Source organism: Vanellus vanellus (genome assembly GCF_965231255.1).
Source record: "Vanellus vanellus genome assembly, chromosome: 2".
NCBI classification, from domain to species: Eukaryota; Metazoa; Chordata; class Aves; order Charadriiformes; family Charadriidae; genus Vanellus; species Vanellus vanellus.
This window is the reverse complement of record NC_138906.1, coordinates 86,425,693-86,447,627: the sequence shown is the minus strand read 5'-3', so window position 1 is coordinate 86,447,627 and position 21,935 is coordinate 86,425,693. Positions and strand designations below refer to the sequence as shown.

At 38.7% G+C, this 21,935-nt stretch overlaps 1 protein-coding gene across 2 annotated transcripts in view; it reads right to left on the bottom strand.

Annotated features, from left to right (window-relative positions):
* Positions 1-21,935, bottom strand: part of CDH18 (cadherin 18) — a gene marked incomplete at its 5' end in the record, with an annotated part of 181,999 nt that overhangs the window by 27,653 nt on the left and 132,411 nt on the right. For both annotated transcript variants that reach the window (XM_082499635.1, XM_082499636.1), the window contains 2 exons: positions 5,113-5,249; positions 20,276-20,529. In XM_082499635.1, the coding sequence (XP_082355761.1) occupies positions 5,113-5,249; positions 20,276-20,529 (391 nt within the window). The remainder of the gene's footprint in view (positions 1-5,112; positions 5,250-20,275; positions 20,530-21,935) is intronic.

Sequence of the window (21,935 nt, the reverse complement as noted above, 5' to 3'; positions counted from 1 at the left end):
AAAAAATTATTATTTGACACAAGGCATTAAAGTTATTCTTGATTATGGGAAAAAGTTTAAAATGAGAAAATAAAACGTTATACGGTCTTGTTCTTTTCTAATTCTTTCAATGCTGTATCTCAGGAAGATATTACTCCACAGACTTACTTCCTTCAGGCAATGCATACATTGTTTTCATGTTTCAAAATAAACAGAAATGAATTTCTGGTTTTGTCTTTTGGTTTTTGTCTTTTGATTTTACTTTTGGTATAATAAACCAGTGTGCCTCTTAATAGCATTAACAGGTTTATTCTGTTTACTTTACATCTCCATTGTATCTTCAGTTCTCATTCTCTGTATGACAGTCTCATGTAGTGCTATCAGAAGTAATATATATTTTAATTTCTTACCAAAATCTTAGGAATGTCTTTTATGCTGCAATGCAACCATAAAACATGAATAAGAACCGACAAATTCTTCTTATAACTGGCTGTTCACTGATGGCAATATGAGGGGGCAATATCCCTGTGCAACTAAATAAAAGATATAACTGCACCTCACTCTAATCATATACTTTATATGTTTATTTAATGTAATTACAAGGCTTTCAATATTTATTCAAAACCTCAAGGGGGTTTATATGTCAGTGCTGCAAATTATTGCTTTTCTCTGTGCATCCTGTTTTCCTCTGAACTGGATAACTATATCTTTCTGTTATTGATTCTGTTTCTACCAAAACTTATTGATGAAAAAACTTCCTATGTTATAATTAGAACATGCACTTTAATGTTTTTACCCCAATTCTTGCAAGCTAGCTGTTCCAAACTTATTATTGTGAGCTGTCCTGTCTTTTCACATATTTTAATTCTGAACAGGGTTTATTTGCCCTCTGTGAAAATATCTCTGAAAGTTACTTCTCTGTGCAGGTTTTGTAATGACTGTATTTTCATGGGATCCTTTCAATACCAGATCACAGGGTATTGAATATTTTTTCAATGAGGTATTGCTTTAACTCAACACTTTGGTATTTTATTCCCTGAAGCTACTGTGAGGAATATGCATGGAGAAGAAAATACAGATGACAAATAAACAAAGACAAATATCTTTGTGTTGGTTTGGTTTTGTTTTTTCAATATCTGATTGTGTCTGATAGCCTTGGAGATCTTTGTTTTGTCTGAAAAATCAAGTGCATAATGATGTGTTTTGATTTCTAATACACCGTGGTATCAAAGGTTTGTATGTGCAGCAATACTCTTTTAAATACTCTTTTATAAACTTTTTCAAAGAATTCAAACAAGCTAATGAAATGTGAATAATTCTATGTGAAACCGTATTTTAAAATCCCATTACTATCAATTTGTAATCCTTCCCCCTGCCACGGACATAGTCTGTAGATGCTTCAGTATAAAATATAGTATTATTTTATCATCTTTCTCATTCCTAATACCACAAGGAGTTTTCAGGTGGCGCTAGTACTGAAACAATCAAAGCAACAACTTCAGTGGTGTGCCCTGGACACCAAAATCCCACTCTTCCTCACTGTATGCTGCTGTTAAAGAACAGCACATGCTAAAGAAAAAAAGGACTGCCCCATCCATTCTTGTGGCAATGAGCTCTGGTGTGCTTTAGGAAGTATCTGTGCAAACAGAAAAAAACACTGATCGTTACATCAATATTGCTCCCACAGAGGGAAGTGGTAGAACTTCCACTGATTCCAAAGAGGACATTTGATCAATGCACAATGTATGTCACATACTGAGACTCAAAGTGAAAGTAAATGTCTTGTGAAAGATTCAGAACCAGTAAGGTTGAAGCATGAGGATATCCGACATTTGAGGGTGGAAATACGATGTTGACTATAAATTTCTTTTGCATAAAATAAGCACAGCTGCAAATAGCTGCCCAAGGGATGATCAGTACAAACTGAATTCTGTCAGTGAACAGTAGCATAAAGTCAAGAGAGGAAAACACTTCAAGACACTAACTATAACCTTATTTCAGCAGAATATCTCTTATTGTTGAAGCAATACGATCTTTCTGGGCCTTGCAGATTCTGCTATGTTCCTGGCTAAGCAAACGGTGTCAGAAGCTCCAAATGCCTTCTACCATGTCAGATGAACTTGAAGACTGCCACTGTCACAGCTAAGTAACATTTTGGTCATAGCCTGCCACCTATTTTTCCGCTTCAGTCTTAGTTCTTCAATTCCTTGTGGATGGACTTGAAAGTGAATGCCATAAAAGGCTGTAGATACAGAATAGGTAGCACTTAAGAATTTTGGTCTTGATGCTGTATACACAACATATGCTCCTTCTTCCATACTAGATCCAATTACTGATTTCACAATGGCTTGGGAAGAGTACAGCGGTGTTGTAATATTCAAATCACTATGGGTAAAAAAATGGCCAAAGAAATGGATGCAAGGAAAGGCTTCCTGTCATTTAAGTTGCCTGTCAGTCTACCTGACATCCATCTCTTCTTCACTGCTGTCTCTTCCTCTTTTCATGACCGAATTGTTTTTCAAACTGACATTATAGATGTACTTGTCTTTCCAACCCCAACTTTAACAGTAAGGAAAGGCAATGCAAGGGAGAAAAAAAAAATCTGTTTTCCTGTAACAAGTTGCACCCACAATGGAGAATTCTAAGCAGGCTGTCTTAAAAAAATGGCATTTCAACTTCATTATTCTTTCTATTCTCTTTTAGTTATAAACATAATCATCCATTCTCTCAGCATGGTACGTGTATTACCACTCATTTGACTATGTGAAATAAATAATGTGTAGAAAGCTACATTTAAGTTTAATGCTTTTGAGATTTATTTCTGCAAAATAATTACATTTGGAAGGCTTCCCAAAAAGACTAGTGACTACTCCTTTTTTCAGTATGCCCCAATGTGGCTTTTAAATCTTAATAGAAATTAAGACTTACTATGCACCTGCTTATGATTAGGTTATTAGGCTTAAATTATATTTTATTTCATGCTGCACTGAAATAACACATTATATATGAAGACACTGCCAAGCACACTGAAGTATCAGTGGTTACCTTTTTTAAAGGGCTAACCATAAATGTCTAGATTTTTACATTTACAATAGAAATTTACTTAGTTCAAAAAATCAATTTAGTTACGAAAGCAGGTACAGTAATAAGAAACAATTTGTTGTCCTTATAAAATATGTATGTGCTATTAATTCAGTAGTATGTGCTCGTGAAGTAGCAGTGGAACAGATTCCGTTTTAACCTGGAGACAAAACAGATGAAAGCAGAGGGAGCTCAACAATGTTAGTGGCATCTGTTACAGGTAAAACCTGTATTGTGTCATCTGGCAATGACAGAATACACCCCAAAAAATGAAAGGAATATACATAAAAGTAGTTTATAGTTTTGATCAAAATCACTGCACTGAAAGACAGTATCACGAAGAGTACTTAGCAGGACTGGATCTATTGATCCAGGTTGGGATTTTTTTTTCATTTGGTTTGTTGAGTTTTTTAACATTAAAACTTTGACTATGCCAAAATAAAGAACCTGTAATAAAAAGATTAACTGAAATGTTTTTTCAACTGTCCTTGCCTCCTATAAGAATATTTATCTGGGACTACTCAGTCAGACATTTCTTGACTGTTGTAAGGCTTATTGTTGCAAGTGCACCCTCAGCAAGTTTGCATATGATACCAATCCGAGTGGTGTGGTTGACACACCTGAGGGATGGGACGCCATTCAAAGGGACCTGAGGAAGCTCAAGAAGTTGGCCCGTGTGAACCTCACAAGGTTCAACAAGGCCAAGTGCAGGATCCTGCATACGGGCCAGGGCAACCACAGGTATGAATACAGACTGGGGGATGAAGGGATTGAGAGCAGCCCTGAGGAGAAGGGGGGGTACTGGTGGATGAAAAGTTCAACGTGAGTCAACAATGTGCACTCACAGTGCAGAAAGCCAACCATATCCTGGGCTGCATCAAAAGAAGCGTGGCCAGCAGGTCAAGGCAGGTGATTCTGCCCCTCTACTCCACTCTGGTCAGACCCCACCTGGAGTACTGCATGCAGCTCTGGAGTGCTTTCCTCAGCACAGGAAAGACATGGACCTGTTGGAACAGGTCCAGAAGAGGGCCATAGAAATGATCAGAGGGCTGGAGCACTATGAGGGCTGCTATGAGGACAGGCTGAGAGAGTTGGGGTTATTCAGCCTAAAGAAGAGAAGGCTCCAAGGAGACCTTATTGCAACCTTCTAGTACTTAAAGGGGGCTTATAAGAAAGATGGGGACAAGCATTTTAGCAGGGCCTGTTGCAACAGGACAAGTGGTAATGGTTTTAAATTAAAAGAGGGTAGATTTAGACTGGATATAAAGAAGAAATTTTTTACACTGTGGGTGGTGAAACACTGGCACAGGTTGCCCAGAGAGGTGGTAGATGCCCCAACCCTGGAAACATTTCAAGGTCAGGTTGGACGGTGCTCTGAGCAACCTGATCTAGTTGAAGATGTCCCTGCTCATTTCAGAAGAATTGGACTAGATGACCTTTAAAGGTCCCTTCCAATCCAAACTATTCTATGATTTTGTGATTATCTGAGGCAATGGAAATTCATCATGAGGCCTTTCAAATATGCAGGCAAATATTCATGGTATCTTACCTTGGCAATTTGCCTAATAAAAGGCTAGAGGTATACCCCGATAATCAACAACTACTAGGCACCTATCAGATGTAAATTTATATTGGCATATTTAACATGCAAGTCACTCAAATACATTAATAGCAGATATAAGAAGGAAGGTTGAATTCTCAGACAGTACTATATCGTGTTATCTTCTGAGATATACAAAATATTAAATAGAAATGAACAAGCTGTTGATTTTAGGACACTGAATGCTTGGAACTGTTCCTGGGTAAACTGGCAGCCTTCTATCACATACAGAAAAACATGGTAAATTTACATAGGTGGAATCACATAGGCGTGGGGTTTTGTTTATTTGTTCTGTGGAACACACACAGAAAATTCTCCCTTAACCAAACTGGCTAAAAACCTCATGATATTAAAAGGAACATAACATCTCAAGATAGAATTTCTTAAAATCTGAAAATTATTATTTTATTTTCTACTTTTTTTTAATACTATGTGCTGAATATATTATTTACCTATCTCAGAAGCAGCCACTGTGATGTTGTACCAAGGTGTCTCCTCTCTGTCAAAGATCTTGGCAGTCTTAATGGTCCCGGTACCAGCATCAATGGTGAAATACCTATCTTCTTCTGTGTTATGATCAATGAAATATCTATGAAGAAATAAAACAATAAATATATACTCACTGTAGTATGTATCATCCAAAGTAACAGAAAGCCACATAAGAATATTACTTTCAAGCTTTTAAAAATGAAAGAAATTTTTAAAACACCCTAAGAAAAATTCTGTGTTATGGAGACACACAAAGTAATACCGTATTTTACTTCTTTCATAATGTTACGTTTCTTTTGATACATAACAAGGTTTCCACTGTGAGCCACAAAGATATAAATTGCTAACAGGTGATATTTTACACAGCAGTATACAATCCTGTCAAAAGTAAGACACACATATATTTTGACTAAAAAAATCATAAAATGGAAAGACAGAAAAGAAAACAGATAGATATTAAGATATTCTTCTTCTGCTTATTCACTTGTCACTGCAAACCAGTATGCTCTGTCCCGGTACCTGTTTTGAAGCATGTCTCTCTCACATGAAGTTGATGACACAATGACATAAGCCGTTTTGAACATAACCATTACAGACACTGGTTGCAGAAATGGCTGATTCCCAGAGCTGCAATTCACACTACCCTACAAGCAGAACTAAGCAGCCCTGCTTAACTCCCTTGGCTTCTGGGCACTTTGCCTAGCAGATAAAGTAGAAACCTTGAAGTTGGTGATGGAAACAGAAGGAGAGAACGCAAAAGAAGAGATTGACAAGGTGTTTTTTCTCAAAACTGGAATAATTTGCAACAGCTTTTAACAAATGAAGCAATTACAGACCCCTATCAAGCCTTCTTCACTAACTTCAGACCTGATGAAAAAAATGAGAAAGCTTCTAAGTCTTTTATATATCATAATTGTTTTTCCTGATAATTTGTCAGCCATGCTTTCATTCTTCACAGAATGAAAGCTATATATAGGTCAAAATGATTTATTTGTCCCATCCAATTGCTCTTATTTCTACATCACCAAGAGTGTTATTGCCAGCTAAGAAAAAAAGGGGTGCACATAAAGGCTGCCAAGCTCAAAAAAATTAAAAATAACTTCTATTTTATTTCTCTCACAATGTACTTATTTAGACTATCTGTGGAAAGGAAAAACAAACCAGCACACAAACATTTCATTGAACGATATATTAAAGTAAGATATGACACATGAAAAAGCAAAGGAAATAAAGCATTAGGGGAGGAGGCAGCAATTTAATTGAGTCACCTTAACTGACCAGTGGATAGGAGAGGCAGTGGAAAAGTCAGCCAGAACTCGACGACTTAGCTTAAGTCTCTTCCTTGTTGGGGAGAACCTGAACCCACCTCTCCCACTTGCAAGAAGTATTTTACATCTGCCTTACAATGTGCTATTTCGGCTTGTGGTACTCAAGATTTTCTTTCCATGCCTCAAGCGTTTTCTGCAATTTATGAACTGTAGATCAGGCACTGGAAATCAAAGCAATCAAAACTAGGCTAGAAAATCTTTCCTTCTTGCCCGCTTTCCATCTTTCCTTTTGACATTGTGAAGAGTGAAACAGCTCCTATAGGACTGTGGGAGCTTTTAGAGAGACAGCAGACCTCAGTTCCCACCCATTTTCTGCTTCTCTGGAATAAGGAATTAACTTGCTGTCTCCCATCTGTGCTATGGTAAGAACCTATGTGCAGTTCACTAACTACCAATATCTGAGAATACCTCATTATAAAATACTCCAGAAGTGCTCAATAAAGACACTTTAGGTGTGCAAGATGGCAGGTGAAGTTGCTTCAAACAGGTAACAGACTCAAACTGTCTCCATACTGAAAGCAGATTGGCAAGGTCTTGATTATGTAGGGGATAGGGCAACCATTTTTAAGAATTTAAGTCAGGAAATATTTTCAGAGGACATTATTTAATCACTGTGTCCCAAACTGGATGAAAAAAATCAAAACAAGTGATGTTGCCAGAAAAAGAACAAAAAAAATGTGCTGAATTTCCAATTGCTGAATCACAGTGGGTATTGCAAACACTTCCAAAAGTTGGTACGCTTCTTACTACCCAGTAAACTCAGGAGATAAATTAAAAGCAAACTCATAACCAACATTCATCCGTCACTGATCATGACGGGCTGAATGTTACAGCTACCCAAGAAAATTTATGTTTCTTTCAAGGAACACTGGAATCCTCTGAGGACCCACTACAAAACAAACAAACAAAAAAGAACAACACAACTATCCTGTTGACTTCATTTTATGCGGCAGTATTGGCCCAGGCTACCCACATCTCTTTATTTGGGAATCAGGATTTGCTTTTCAGTTTCAAAACAAGCGATTTTTCCAGTGGCTCTGCAGGTCTCCACGAAGCACAGATTTTCAGGTTCTCCAAGTGTTTATTTGTCATGGAAATGTTTTGAAAGATTGTGCCAATATCAGTGGAGAAGTTGTATCTCTTATGTGCACAGCTAGTCTTACTAATTACAAAAACTTTGGAGAAAGAGTGGTGTCAACCTCTATAAAGCTGCCACGTTTGCCATGGAATTGTGTCGAGATTTGAACTTTGTACAGAAGATACATGCTTCAGGTGGAGAAATTCCCCCATGCCTTATATCTTATGCTTGGCACTACAGGATACATGAGCTATGACAAATAGTTGGAACACCTTGACTATCTATTAAGGCAGAAATAACGAACATTTGGCAAGACGGACAGTGCACATAAACACAAATATCTTTCACATGATGGATTGGAATGCAGACCGAGGAAGTAAAGGAAGTATAATTGTTCCTCAGTTTTCTTGGAGACTTTAGCAGGACCCTTTACTGCTAGAGGTTACAATTAGGTATGTGATGATAAAATTTAATTCCTTCTCTCCTATTACAGCCTTGTTTTTCTTGACTCTAGGGGTCTCTTGATAATGATAAGAATTATTTGCTAAAAAAAAAAAAGTAAAATAAAATATGCTTCACTGACCTGTTCTTATGGAATTTCTACTGCGAATGCAAAACAATTTATAATACAAGAATCTTGTCTTTGCAAACATTTATTACTGTGGACATTGTTTACTTATTATCAACATCAGGCACAGTGACTACACTGTGAGTCAGTTTTGTGCTGACCACAGAACCATAAAATTAGGGCTATTTACTATTTCTAGACAGTAGCTTAAAAATAGACAGTATTTCAAATTGGGCTTAAATGAGAACAAAACTTAAAGCAGTAAGAACAACCAGCTGCTTTTGCGTGTGTGTGACTTATAAATCCTTACCTCTCCCTCTGAGTAAAGTGCAGAACCCAAACCGACAAATCTGTCCCAAATATGAAGCTTGTGTAGAAAAACTGAAGTTTGTTTGCTATGAATTGTGACTACCTAACATTTAATTTTCATAGACATATAGTAAAAGATGATCTTAGTTTTTTAAATATGAACACCTTTTTCTAAATCCGTTATTTAAATGTATTCTATAGAAGCTCAAAGCTCTCAGTTTAATTTTCTGTGTCATTAAGGGAAAGAAAGTGATCCTGAGGTAACTTACCGTACTAACACTTTTACTTCCAGTGATCCTAGAATAATGAAAAATGTTTCTAATTTGTTCACAGTAACATTTCCCCTTTGTGTGCTGACTTTTGCATACAATTACAGATATACTGAAACATTCAGAGCATGACAGAATTTTTCTTGATCGTGAATAAATGAGTGGCCCTTTTTTATGCTTTCCCATTATTATAATGTTCAGTCATCCTCCATAACTCCAGATTCTTCCTTAAAATTGCTTTGTGTATCATATCTAAAGCAGCCATTTGCACTGCTGTGGTTCCCAACCTTCAGGAATGTCTCGGTAAAACAAGTTACAGAAGATATTCCCAGACAGTAGACAAAGTAGGAATGCTAGTCTAAAGCACTGCTCCCAAGTGCTCTAAAAATGTTTTGTACAAAAAAACTCCCTTGGTAGAGCCATTCATTTTCATCACATGCAAGAGGACATTTAGAACAAGTTTCATTGTATTTATAAAGTGCTTAACATTTTAGGCCTTTATAAATATTAGCCACTGACTTATCTACAAGTTGAGAGTAGGGACCTGGTATATACAATAAATATAGCATAGTCCAGAGCCAACGATGCTTTACTTGGGCTTCTGAATTTATTTCTAGTAAAAAATTTGCTTTCAGCTAGATAATAGCGGCGACAAAGATAGTCATACCCTTCCCCTCCTACCCTTTCCACCACCTCCACTGAGCTGATTTTCAATGTTTTTTCTAAACCACCAAAAGCTAAAGTGCAAGTTTTTAATTTCAAAGAATTACTTCAAAAGTGAATTTTCACCTTAATTCATTCGACTTTCTTCTTACTTAGAATGCATTCATTTAAAAATTAATTTATAATATTCATCACAGATATGTGTTTACAGGCATTTACTCCTGACTGTGTGAATATGCGTACTTTTAACCATTAAATCAGCACATCTGAGTTGCATGGCACGTGTTAATAAAGAGACTCAATAACAAGACATGTCTAGGTAAACAGCTCTCCATAAACTGTTTATGTTCAAACCAGCAACAGAAACCAATCTTCAAGAAACTTCATTAAGAAGGATCATGAATATAGAAAACCTATTAGTCACACTATCTGAAGAGAATCTGAAGGAAATTAAACACCACTACTCAATCCTGCTAACACTGGGAAATGCAACACGTGCCACCTTTTTATTAGGCAGTCACTCAACAGAAAGGCATCCCCAGCTTCCAACCATGTCCTTATTCCTGCTTCTGACCAGAGCAAGCGCCTGGCTCCTGTGACTTCATTCCTCCCTTCCTGTCTTTTAGTGAAGCAGTGGTTCAGTGGTGACAGATATTTCCCCCATTTTTATTGGAAGATAAAAGCACTTGTGTTAATGAGGAAATAAAGAGAAATGTATATGCAAGATGGGCCTTAGGCAGAAGGGCACTCTAGACATATAAATCAGAGTGCGGTATTAAAGTAGACAGGCTCTGATAATACAGAGAATGCTTAAAAATTGAGAAAGTTTTAACAGGTGATAAAGGAGTTTAGGAACGTTAATGATTTCCAAACCTTTTGGGAAGGTTTCTGAAGCTAAAACCCATACGCATTTTCAGAAACTCTCTCCCTAAATTATACAGTCTTAAGACACTATTAACATCAGTTTGTCACTTGACAGACAAGTGACATAGTCTGTAACTATTCCAGTATGTCTCTCTCCAGTTATAGTGTTTTAAGGAAGAGCCCTGAGTTTGAGTTTTTAAATAGTTTTGAGTTTTTAACTTGTCTATTTTTTTTGTTTTTTAATCAAGTCTTTAGCCTATCTTTTCATTATGCTGTTTTCATTTATTACTCTATTTACCAACTGTAAACAAGAACTCTGTTACAAATCTCCACCCTGGCTACAAACCTGGTATTGCTTATGAACTTCCAAGGCCACATTTCAGCCAGATGTGGATTCACAGGCCTCACTACTTCTTTGGGCTTTTTTATCAAGAAAAAGGTAAATAGCCAGTTCTCTAGTAACAAGCAAAACTGGTTACAAAGAAGCACTTAAAAAAGGTCATGGGAAGAGGACAGATCCTGTGCCAAACCAACTACTCGCACCATCTGAAGATTATCAATTAGAAATGAAACGCCACTATCAGGAAACCTGTTTAGTTAAAAATTTAAGCAAATAAACTTTCTCAGAAAGAGATGTTCAGACTCCAAGTATAGAGATTTATTTTTTTCTTTTAAAAATAAGTTAGAAAAAGAAGCGTAAGCAACAAGTGCACAAGGTGAGGGAGGGAGATATACCAGAATGAACAGTGAGAGAACTGATCAGCTGCAACTCTCTGTTTGGCCAGTTGGAGAGCGACAAGAAATGGCCCGTGGTGGGACATAACTCTGGTGCATGCCTTTCATCTTCTCTCTGCCTCCCGACAGCAGCGCTCCTCACAAGCCTGGGAACCAGCAGCATCCCCTTGAAGCCAAATGAGGCAGTGGGGAGACATTCTGTTACAATGGCTGTCTTGCACTACACTACCTCCCTTCCAGGGCCAATCTATTTCCCCGTAGTTCAAACAAACTTCTCCAGGAGGGAAAAGCAATTGTGAAGTGTGAGTCAGAAGTCGGCTGCCAAAACAGCAGGTAACCAATTTTCTCCCTGCAGCGTGTCTGGTAGATTAAGTAGACATTACACGTTCCAGAGCTCCTCAGCAGAAGACTACTACTGAGAACTACAGCCTTCAACTGTGCTTTCCAGTTGTGAAAATGAAAGACATTTGAAGAGAGCTCGAAGGTAATGTCTCTGTTTACCATTCCTTTGTGTTTTTTTTTTCAGACAGGCATATCATAACTTTGAGAAAAATACTGTTCTTCTCAGAGCATTTGCAAGAACTCAGTTTGATACGCTGTTCTCACTGCGTTAGCTCTGGCGCTGGCTCCCAGCTACCATCCATCAGCTGATCAGCAGTAACTTGTTGTCTCCCATACGGGACTCCTGGCTCACCTCTCATACTGAAATCTCAGCTCAGCATTACTGGCAGCGTTCCCTCTCCTTGTCCTGGAGGTGTGAGGTGGCGGATCCTGGAAGGAACAGGGGGGTTGCAAGCAGTGAACTGCTGCCTCCCAGCAAAGCCTCCGAGAGGCAGCCACTACTGCATTTCATGCAGAAATTGGCTTCCTGCTCCTGTTCTCATTCCCATCCCCTCTGCATTGCTAGCACACTGCTCACCTTGGACACTGGAAAATGGGAATGCTGTTCATTTGAAGGAAATGAGCCATTTCTGTTCACCCATCTTTTCTAGCAGACAATTTCTGTCCATATGTGTTAACCACTGATCATTTTTTCTAGCTAATTCTGCCCACGCCCTTAGAGGCATAATTCAGAAGTCAAAGCAAAATAAAGGTTTGTCTCTTTTTCCTGACTTGATGAATCTCTTCAGAGGATTACAACTGTCCAAATGCATTTCAAGTAGATGTGTTGATGGCAGAACTGTTATATCGAAGTTGTTTTTTATTCAGAGATTAACAGTCAGATTCCAATGCTGCTAAGACATAAAGTGCAGTTAATATTACATGACGATCACTTTTTTTGTTCCTAGAAGGTTTACCAGCTAAATAATGGTATTCTACTTACATATTATCTTTCTTTCTCTCCTCATACTATAGACTAAACCAAATAAAACCAAGATTGATAGATTTATGCCTATTTATTGGTGTTGAAAGGTCCTATCAAAAGACTACACTACAGAGATGTTCCGATATGAAGGCTGACTCCTAAAACCATAAAAGAATTTCAAATACTGTAGGCATTCTGAAGTCATTGGAAATTATAGAAACATAAAGATGATGTCCTGGCACAAAGAATCAGGCTCTCAGAGTTCCCATATAAAGATGATCTGTCAGTTTTTTCTCTCACAGCTCTAAGTGAGAGATGGAGGTGGTTCTGGTTGCTGTGAGATTTTGACCACCATCTCGAGCTGGGTGCTTCTTAGTCAGAACAGCTGTCAGAACAGCTCACCAGTTCCTGCACAGAGAGATGGACATTTTTGTCAGTGGGAGGTCTGGGACACACAGCTTGACAAGAATCAAAAATAATTTGAGGCCTCAGGGAAAAACTCAGCAACAGATCTCCCACCTCAACACTATAAAGAAATGTTTTAAAATGGTTCCTCCCTGTGAAGACAGACAGAGAATCAGAGAAGAAATTGGACAAAAATTCCCCTCTGTCTCCAGCTATTCAAAATAGGGTGTTCTTCTTCTGTTTTGATTTACTGACAATCTTAGAGAAGAATAATACTGGAGGAATACAGAGATCAAATAAATGAAGGAGGTGAGGCGGAGGAGGAGGACACAGCTCATCTCTGCTAACTGACTACGAGCCATTCGCATACCCTGTTGATCACTGAGTTATGACAGCATCATGCTTTGAGGGTCTGAGCAGAGTGGAGGACAGATGTCTGCCTTTGCCTCCACAAGTGCAGAGCTGGCAGGATCCGGGGGGAATGTTCCCCCATCAGGCATGTGAGGGAGGGATGGACACTCTACACAACGGCACTGATCTCAGCAGGCTGCCGTGAGTACAGCTAGTAAAGCATCCTGTGCACAGGATAGCAGAAAGCAAACTGACCTTATTCCACTTATATGACATTCAAAGTGCAAGTAAGACAAACGAATACAACTAGGTGAAGAGGCTTTTATATTTTCCAGCAGGGGATCAATCTTATCCCCTCTCCTTACTGGCAGTAGGGGGGAGCAGCATAGAAACTGATACTGATCTCATAGGACAAGAAGAAAAAAAAAATTAAAATATAAATTGTATTTTAAACTTCACCCACCCCCCCCGATCCCCTCACACAGCTTTCTCCCACACCTCTCTTCACTTAATATGCAGATACTGCATGACCAAAATTTGAGTGACTGGGTTTGAATCAAAAGTTCAGGTTTTATTCTATCTTAGTAAATATAAACTTTACAGCCGAAAAGTAGTCCATAACCAGAATCCTCCACAACATTTTACATCTTTAAGGTTCTCAGACATAAGAACAGGAATACATGAAACTTCATGGGTATGTTATTTAATCTACATATGAGCTTGTCTCTTAAAATCCCATTCAGTGAAAATTAACATGATTTTCTAAAGGCTTATGCCAGAAAGTATTGAACTTATGTCTACCTTTTACTACCAATTAATAAGTAAAAATAAGTTTCTCTCCCTGATGCAGGAACTGAAGAACAATTTCCTACACAAGATTAGTTGTTATAATCCTATGAACTTGTCATTCGTTATTTTTTCAGTGTTGTATCTGAAAGAAAGGAAGAGAAGGCTGCCAATTTAAATCAAACAGGGGTAAGGCAAATTTAAATTCATTATAGCTTCTAGATACCAGGTATGACATTGGAAAGCACATTTTTATACTCATTAGTATATGCATGTATCATAACCATTATGATACATCATCCATTATAAGGCAATAACATAAGACCACTGGAAAGTGAGAAGCTAGAGTCAGGGCTAAGACTGTACTTGTATTCTTCACTAACTTAGCATGAAATTAACAGTCTGATAGTGACAACAAAAAAAAAAAAAGAAAAAGAAAAAGAAAAAGAAAACAAAACAAAAGCTTTTCCTGACTTTCCTTGGTTATTTTTGTTTGCTACTTTGTTTTTATTGTTTTGTTGTTGGTTGGCTGGTCCTGTCTTCCCTCAAAGTAAAACATTTGCTTTCTCTAAAAGACAACCATGTGCATCTTTATGTTTCATATTTATTTCCCCTGTGTTTTACTGCTTTTTTAGAAGTAGTGTCAAAAGCACAGTGAAGAAAGAAGTTAATTTTCTAGTGACATCAGGAAGGCACTAAAACTATTTCAGTTTCCGATAGCTAATCAATTTCAGTCCTACTGACTAAAATTCATTATAGTGAGGTAGATTACAGACTGGTTAGGGTCCAACACAAAAATGTGTTGTGATTTGAATTCCAATGCATTAATATAACAAAACCTAAGCAACCTTCCAACGATCCAACAAAGCATAAGCTTATTTTTGACCAAACGATGATAGATAGCATTCTGAAAAGGGAAGGTGCTTATATTTCTTATTGTTTGACACCACCGTCCCATGCAGAGTGCTGATCAGTACCCATACCCTGTTTGCCAGGAGTCTTCTGTTAAATAGTTGGGAAGAGACCATTCCTGCCCAGAAATACAAACAACCAAAATCAACATAATAAGTGGGAGGAATGAATGACCAGAGGAGACAGAGGCCCTGTCAGTAGTGCTTAAAACAGGGATTTGCCTCCTGTACCGCTGCATGACGAAGATTGCACAGCAGCAGCAAAAGGAGTGAGGTGACGTTACAGTATTTCTATAATAGCATTACTTATTTCTCCAAAACTACTCTTACCAGGATCCGGTGTTAATAAACACTTTCAGTTCCTCATGTGACAATATCAAACTGGGATCATGTTAATACAAGGAAACCTGCCTATGTCATGCAACTATTTTCACTATTATATCAGAGTTTCAGAAAGTATCGTGGTCTTAAAAATATGCCTTTGCTCTTTTCTGAATCACTAACTTGGAGGAGGCTTTGGGAACAGCAGCAACATTATTTTTCTGAAAACCACTCCACTGCAAACAGATCAGGCGCAGTCAGAAAGCTCCAAGGATCATTGGGAGTATGCATTGTGGCTTGATGGACTCACCACCCAAAAATCACCTACAGGAAGACAGCAGGGTTTCAACGAAGCAGCTCTGAGGCAATACTAGCAGCCTAGGGCTGCTCCCAATGCACCTATGTAACTTACCATAGAATCATAGAATAGTTTAAGTTGGCAAGGACCTTAAAGATCATCAAGTTCCAACCCCCCTGCCATAGGCAGGGACACCTCCCACTAGACCAGGTTGCCCAACACCACGTCCAGCCTGGCCTTGAACACCTCCAGGCATGGGGACTCAACAACCTCTCTGGGCAACCTGTTCCAGTGCCTTACCACCCTCAAAGTGAAAAATTTCTTCCTTATGTTTGCTCTAAACCTGCCTTCTTCCAGTTTAAAGCCATTCCCGCTCGTCCTATCACTACATGCCCTAGTAAAAAATCCTTCCCCAGCTCTCCTGTAGGCCCCCTTTAGATACTGGAAGGCCGCAATATGATCTCCCCAGAGCCTTCTCTTCTCCAGGCTGAACAGCCCCAACTCTCACAGCCTGTCATCATAGGAGAGGTGCTCCAGCCCTCGGATCATCCTCATGGCCCTCCTCTGGACATGCTCCAACAGGTCCATGTCCTTCTCATGTTGAGGACTCCAGAGCTGGATGCAATACTCCAGGTGGGGTCTCACAAGAGTGGAGTAAAGGGGCAGAATCACCTCCTTTGACCTGCTGGCCACGCTTCTTCAGGTGCAGCCCAGGATACAGTTGGCCTTCTGGGCTGCGATCGCACATTGCTGGGTCATGTTGAGCTTCTCATCAATCAGCACCCCCAGGTCCTTCTCCTCAGGGCTGCTCTCCAGCCATTCCCCACCGAGCCTGTATTTGTGCTTGGGATTGCCCTGACCCGGGTCTAGGACCTTGCACTTGGCCTTGTTGAACTTCATGAGGTTGGGTTGGGCCAACTTGCCAATTAAAAGCTGTTTTCACCCCTAATCTCCAAGGAAGTCTTCTGTGTATGGGTTGAGAAAAAAATAAGATCATTTCTACATAAGTATGGAGAGATTTAAACTGTATAATATACTAAAATAAAATTATAATTAGAGCAGTCATGCTTTTTTTCATATTGTATGGGAAACTTGCAAAACCCGCTTGTGCACCAGATGTTATTATAAGGTATGACTTAACCCTGATCTTTTCAAGCAACAAAAGATTTTGGTATGGAAGCAGACTACTTGACATAATGCAATGAAAGGGAATTAGTTTCTCATAAATGTTCTAACAAGGCAGTAAGCCTTGTGAATGAATTACAGTTTAGGATGTTTTCCACTGATTTAGAATACAATTTTTTAAGTAAATAGCTGTTTTTCAAACCACTCAAAAAATCTTTATCTTTAAAATTAATACATGATGGATTTTTAATACCTTTCTTTTTTATGCTGTCTATGATTATGTTTGCTTTGCATATTTCAATAGAATAATAGTATTTTCTTTGAAAACATAACATTTTTAAAAGTTTCTCTGAAAATGCATTTCTATCTATTTGAAGAAAAAAAAAAGAAAAATCCTCTAAAACAGGCAAAATTGCCAACCAGATAATATCTGAATAAAAGAAACCTCTAATAGCTATGTTTGTTCTTACAGAAGTCCTTCTGCTGGGGTTGAAAAAGTAAAACACAAGTGCAACCACTGGCACAGAGTCAGTGCCCTCTGAAGACTGTTCAGCTCAGGAACAAACTGAAATCACTGTGATGAAATCACAGTGAGGAAATAAGGACAAAAAAGCCTTCGTCTCCCTCTCTACTGGTAACAACCAAGGTTGTTATTTATTTTTGGGTTTAGATCAAATAACTGTTTTTTAAAAGATTGCCCTTCAGCATTGTTAATTACTCTAACTACTCCTCTAACCATTATTCTGGTTATAAGAATCGTTCCTGTCACCAAAATAAACCGCCACTTAATTGGGCAGTGAACAAATCACAGCACTATCTCTCTTTTAGCAGCTGGACAGCAAAGAAGCGATATGGCTGCAACTGTGTGTGCCTAATGCTTTATCAATCTCACACACAGCAACGAGCGTCCTCATAAAGTGGAAAGGACGCAAAAGTGGATTAGGAAAAACTGCTAAGCAAATTGCTGCTCCATAGCTTGTCCTGCTGACTTACAGCATTTGGAGATGTATCTGAGCCATTTGGCTGAGGAACCATTATGCCATTACTCCATTGCTCCACACAGATCAGCTATCCACATCCTACCTGTATCTTTCTTCCCTGGAGACTGTGTGATCTGTGCTTTCTAGCAAAGACATATTGAATCTTCCTGGTTTTATTTTTATAATCACTATTTTTATTTCAAATGAAGTTGGAATTGTGTGGAAACAAAAGAGAGACTCCATCTCATTACCCTCAGACTATCTTTTCGATTCATCGGGGTTGCAGCCAAACAGTGGAGGCGTTTCTTACAAAACAGCACAGAAGGATGTAAGTACACTGTGTGTATGCTTCTGAGAAAAACAGCCTCCGTGAGACACTTCACTCATTGCTGCAAGCAGAGTGTGGGGCAAGACCCTGCCTCTGGTGGAGCAGCAGATCAGCCTGGTCAGCCTGGCCCCCTTCTCAGCTCATACACCACTTCCAACTCGTAGTTTCCCAAGCCACGGCCAAATCTTAAAACAACACAAAGCCCTTCTGCACAGTCTCAATGTTTGCGTGCGAAGTGAGGTGAGGGAAGGGGGGGTTAAAGCTGCCTGTTCCCAGAACGGTCTTTCTCCTCCTGCGGGAGGAGGCTCAAGGAGAACCTGAGGGCACACCAAGCCAGCCTGATGCCCCTTCAGAGTCCCATGCACCAATGTGTTAATCCAGGCCTTAGAGGATCAGCATCTTCATAAAAAGCCTGCACGCTCACAAACAATATTCATTGTCAGTTCCACCAAGACGGATAAAGCCTAGCTAGAGAGCGGACCCGGTCACACTATAATGCTCTTTCAAGGATATCTGAGCTGCTACTGCCCTTGCCAAAGCCCTCTAATGTAACTGAGGGCTGGCTCCTCTCACAGCTTCATGATTCGGTACATTTGGAAATATTTTTCCTTCCAATCCCGCTATCTCCAAATTATTGCCTGTTTCAACCAGAACATCTATTTCTGGCCTCCCCAGCCTTTGTAAAAAACTGCTGCTTCCCTTTTACCACGGTTGTCTTACCCCTTTCTAGACAAAACTCTTAGGGGCCACAGATGGTTGGATTATGGAGGAACTAGTCAAAACTGAACTTGCCCTTCCTAGTCCCGAACCACCATGATGGCTAATCTGTCTGACTATGTTAGCTGTTGTTTCAGAGTTACGGTATTAAAGCTACAGGGACTTGGCAGTTATTTTTAGTGACATTTTCTAATTTATGTTATGATTTAGACACAAATACTATAGTGGCAATTTTTCAAAGGCAATAACTTGCCACTAAGAAATTGTATATATTGATTGTCTGACACTAAACATTTTGAATCTTAGACTATTAGCACAAAAGAACCATAAAAACATGATGCTTTCATTGTTCTGCAAAAATTGTTTCATCTTACCAATACTATTACACATACCCAGCAGATTTCAACTCAGTCAAGAGACTGCAAATGCCCAATTAGCTTAAGAAAAACTGTTTTCCAAGTATATAATCATAAGATTTCCACAAAGGTTACACCATTATGTCACAAAAAGGAAAAGCATCAAATATGTATTAATGAAGAGCTTTTTTTTTTCGGAAACACTTTAAATCCACTACCAGCTTCGAGACAAACATTCATGTATTGTTCCACAAAATTCTCACACTGTATGTCACTTTAGAAAGTAACTCAACCCACAAATGAAGCCAGTAAAAAATGTCACTGGATCCTATTAAAGCTGAAAACATGTAACGGAAAAGTTTACTCTAAACCAGTAATGAATTCAAGCCCCAGTACCAGAGCATTCAAGGTTAAATCCAAATGCTCTTAAATTTAGAAGAAGTCAAATTAATATCCATATATATATTTTTTGGCATCAATGCTTTTTCAAGCTTGCTGTGGGGATATTTCCAACTTGATTTCAGTTCCTTAGTTCAGATCATGACCTATTTCCAAGCCAGTTCTGTTATTGCATGAAGTATTCCGGCCAGAGAAGCAACACAGAAATCTTCCTTTCTTTTTTTTTTTTTTTTTTCCTTTTTCTTTTTAATAAGAACATTTTCTTTAAGAATGAGTTTAATTAAGACTATCAAAATCTTTCCTTCCTGGTATGTTATATATTCATTTAGTTTTCAAATGATGTAACTGATGCTGCAAGTGCTTGCTTCTCAGCACTTCTCTTTGCCTTAGACCTGGCAATTGGAAGTGACATGACATATCCCTAGCAACATCAGTAGGGTGCATTATTACACCCACTCTATTCTTTTGATACCCCACAAAAGCTGAAGCATATAACAAAATAATGGCTTTCTCCTCAAACATGATTTTACAGCATGTCTGCGAGGAAAGGCATACCTAAACCAGTTCCTGCCTTGCACAGGCACCTGGGACAATTCCAGTGTGGGAAGTGTGCAGCGAGACAGCAGCACAATATCGGCATGACAGGGGAAAAACCCCGCTATGATCCTGAAGAGATTTACAGCTAGTGGTAGGATACTGTTGGCAGCAGGCCAGCAAAGGGCACCATTTTGCATGCTGTGGTAACAGGTACTGGCCTTGTTCAGTGGGCTGTTTGGAGAGGTGCTGTTACGGGAACTAGTGTACACAGACCTCTGCTCAGACCGATGGCTAGGTGGCGATTTTAGTGCAAACCAACAAAAGGTTGAAGATTACATTATTAAATCTAATCCATACAGACCGACCATGACACTGTTCTCACCTATGTTTTCCTTTATGTACTAAAATAAAAGACATAGATTCATACATCCCAGATCTCATTAATCATTCAGCTGGTGGAATTCAATCCCATATAATTTGGATTTACTGTACCTCACTAAACTATTGGCAGTGTCAGGATCTTGAGCTGTTACTGTGCCAACAGAAGTCCCGATCTTCGCATTTTCATAAACTTCCATGACATAGGAAGGCATTGTGAAGAGCGGAGGTTCATCCACATCACCAACAATGATCTTCAACATTGTTACATCTTTGAATGGTCCCAAGTGCGAAAAGCGGAAATCAAGGTGAGTATTCGCTCCTTCTATATTAAGTGTATATGACTTCTTTTTTTCATAGTTGAGCGGCTGTTGGCAGACAAAAAAAGAATTTTCAGTGCCATTCAGTGTTTCAGTTTAGCCTGCTAGTAAGCTAACGACATCTTTTCTGTTGCACTTAAACCACATTTCTTCATGTTACTGGTAAGGGACAAGATTCTATGATATTCTCGCAGCCACTGCCATAACTTGTAAGTAGAAGGATATACATGAAGCAGGATGGATTCAGGTTTTGTCTGCCTTGTGGGCAAGGTACCAATTTTGATAAAACTCAGGGTTTAGAATGAGTGTCAGATTTTTCTTCCACGATAATGTAAAACCTCTGAGTTGTATCACCTTCCGATTTTTATTGGTCAATGCTAAATATTGAAAAAGGAAGATTTTGATGTATTCCAAATTAAATCAACTTCATATCTTTAACTAATACATTTAATAGACAGTGATAGGGATACTAAAATTTTTTGAGCATCTTTTCTCCTAAATTCTCACCTGAAAAAAGCAACTCCTTGCAGGAAAACACTCAGTTATGATAACAGATGGGAACTTAAATGAGTGAGAATAGCCTAAACACATGCTTGTGTGCTTTTCTAATCAGAAAGGGTGCATCCCTATATTTGAGACCATTTTCTTTTCAATTCCTCACCAGCAACAACGAGAGACACTTCATCCCATCTCACCATGTACTGCTGCACTGCACGTGGATTATGCAGTCATAAATGGGAAGAAAGTCTGCACTGGGGATACGTCTTCTACGGGGCCTAAAGTTCCAATAAAACCCAATAGAAGGCACCTCTCCAGCTGTACTATCCACCAGAAATGCCACAGCCACATAAACGTTGCCCTGTTATTTAAATCAGAAGACTCCTACCAGGAATCCTACCTCTTTACTAGGAAGGAAGAAGCTGGGGGTCTGACTCATATATCACAGAGCATGAATACTTTCTTTCTTAGGAGACCCATTTCTAGCTTGCTATTTACACATGTGAAACTTTCATCTCCTTCATTCAGCTGATTTTCAGATTATTGTGGACTGATTTTACTGACTTGATACATTTATTTTAACCCTACATTTGCATCCTATCCCACTATCTCATGTGAGACGTTAAGACAAACATGAGACATCCAGCTCTCAACTCTTCCAGTGTCAGAGTTATGTAGTAGAGGGGACTAAATGGATATTTAACTTAAAAGTATGCAAGTAATGAAGTTCCATTAGCAGACATAGAATTAAGCAATGTTTTTACTGGAAGCCATGTTTACAGGACCACAACTATTTTGAGTTGTTTTCTTTAGTATCACTAACATAACTGATTACTTTCCATAGACAGCCCACTGAGCATTTCATGTGAGAATTTATTCTTTCTATATATTGTCTGTTAGTTCTAATTACTGAATTCAATTCCAGGCAGTCATAGGACAGATTTTAAGTTTCAGAT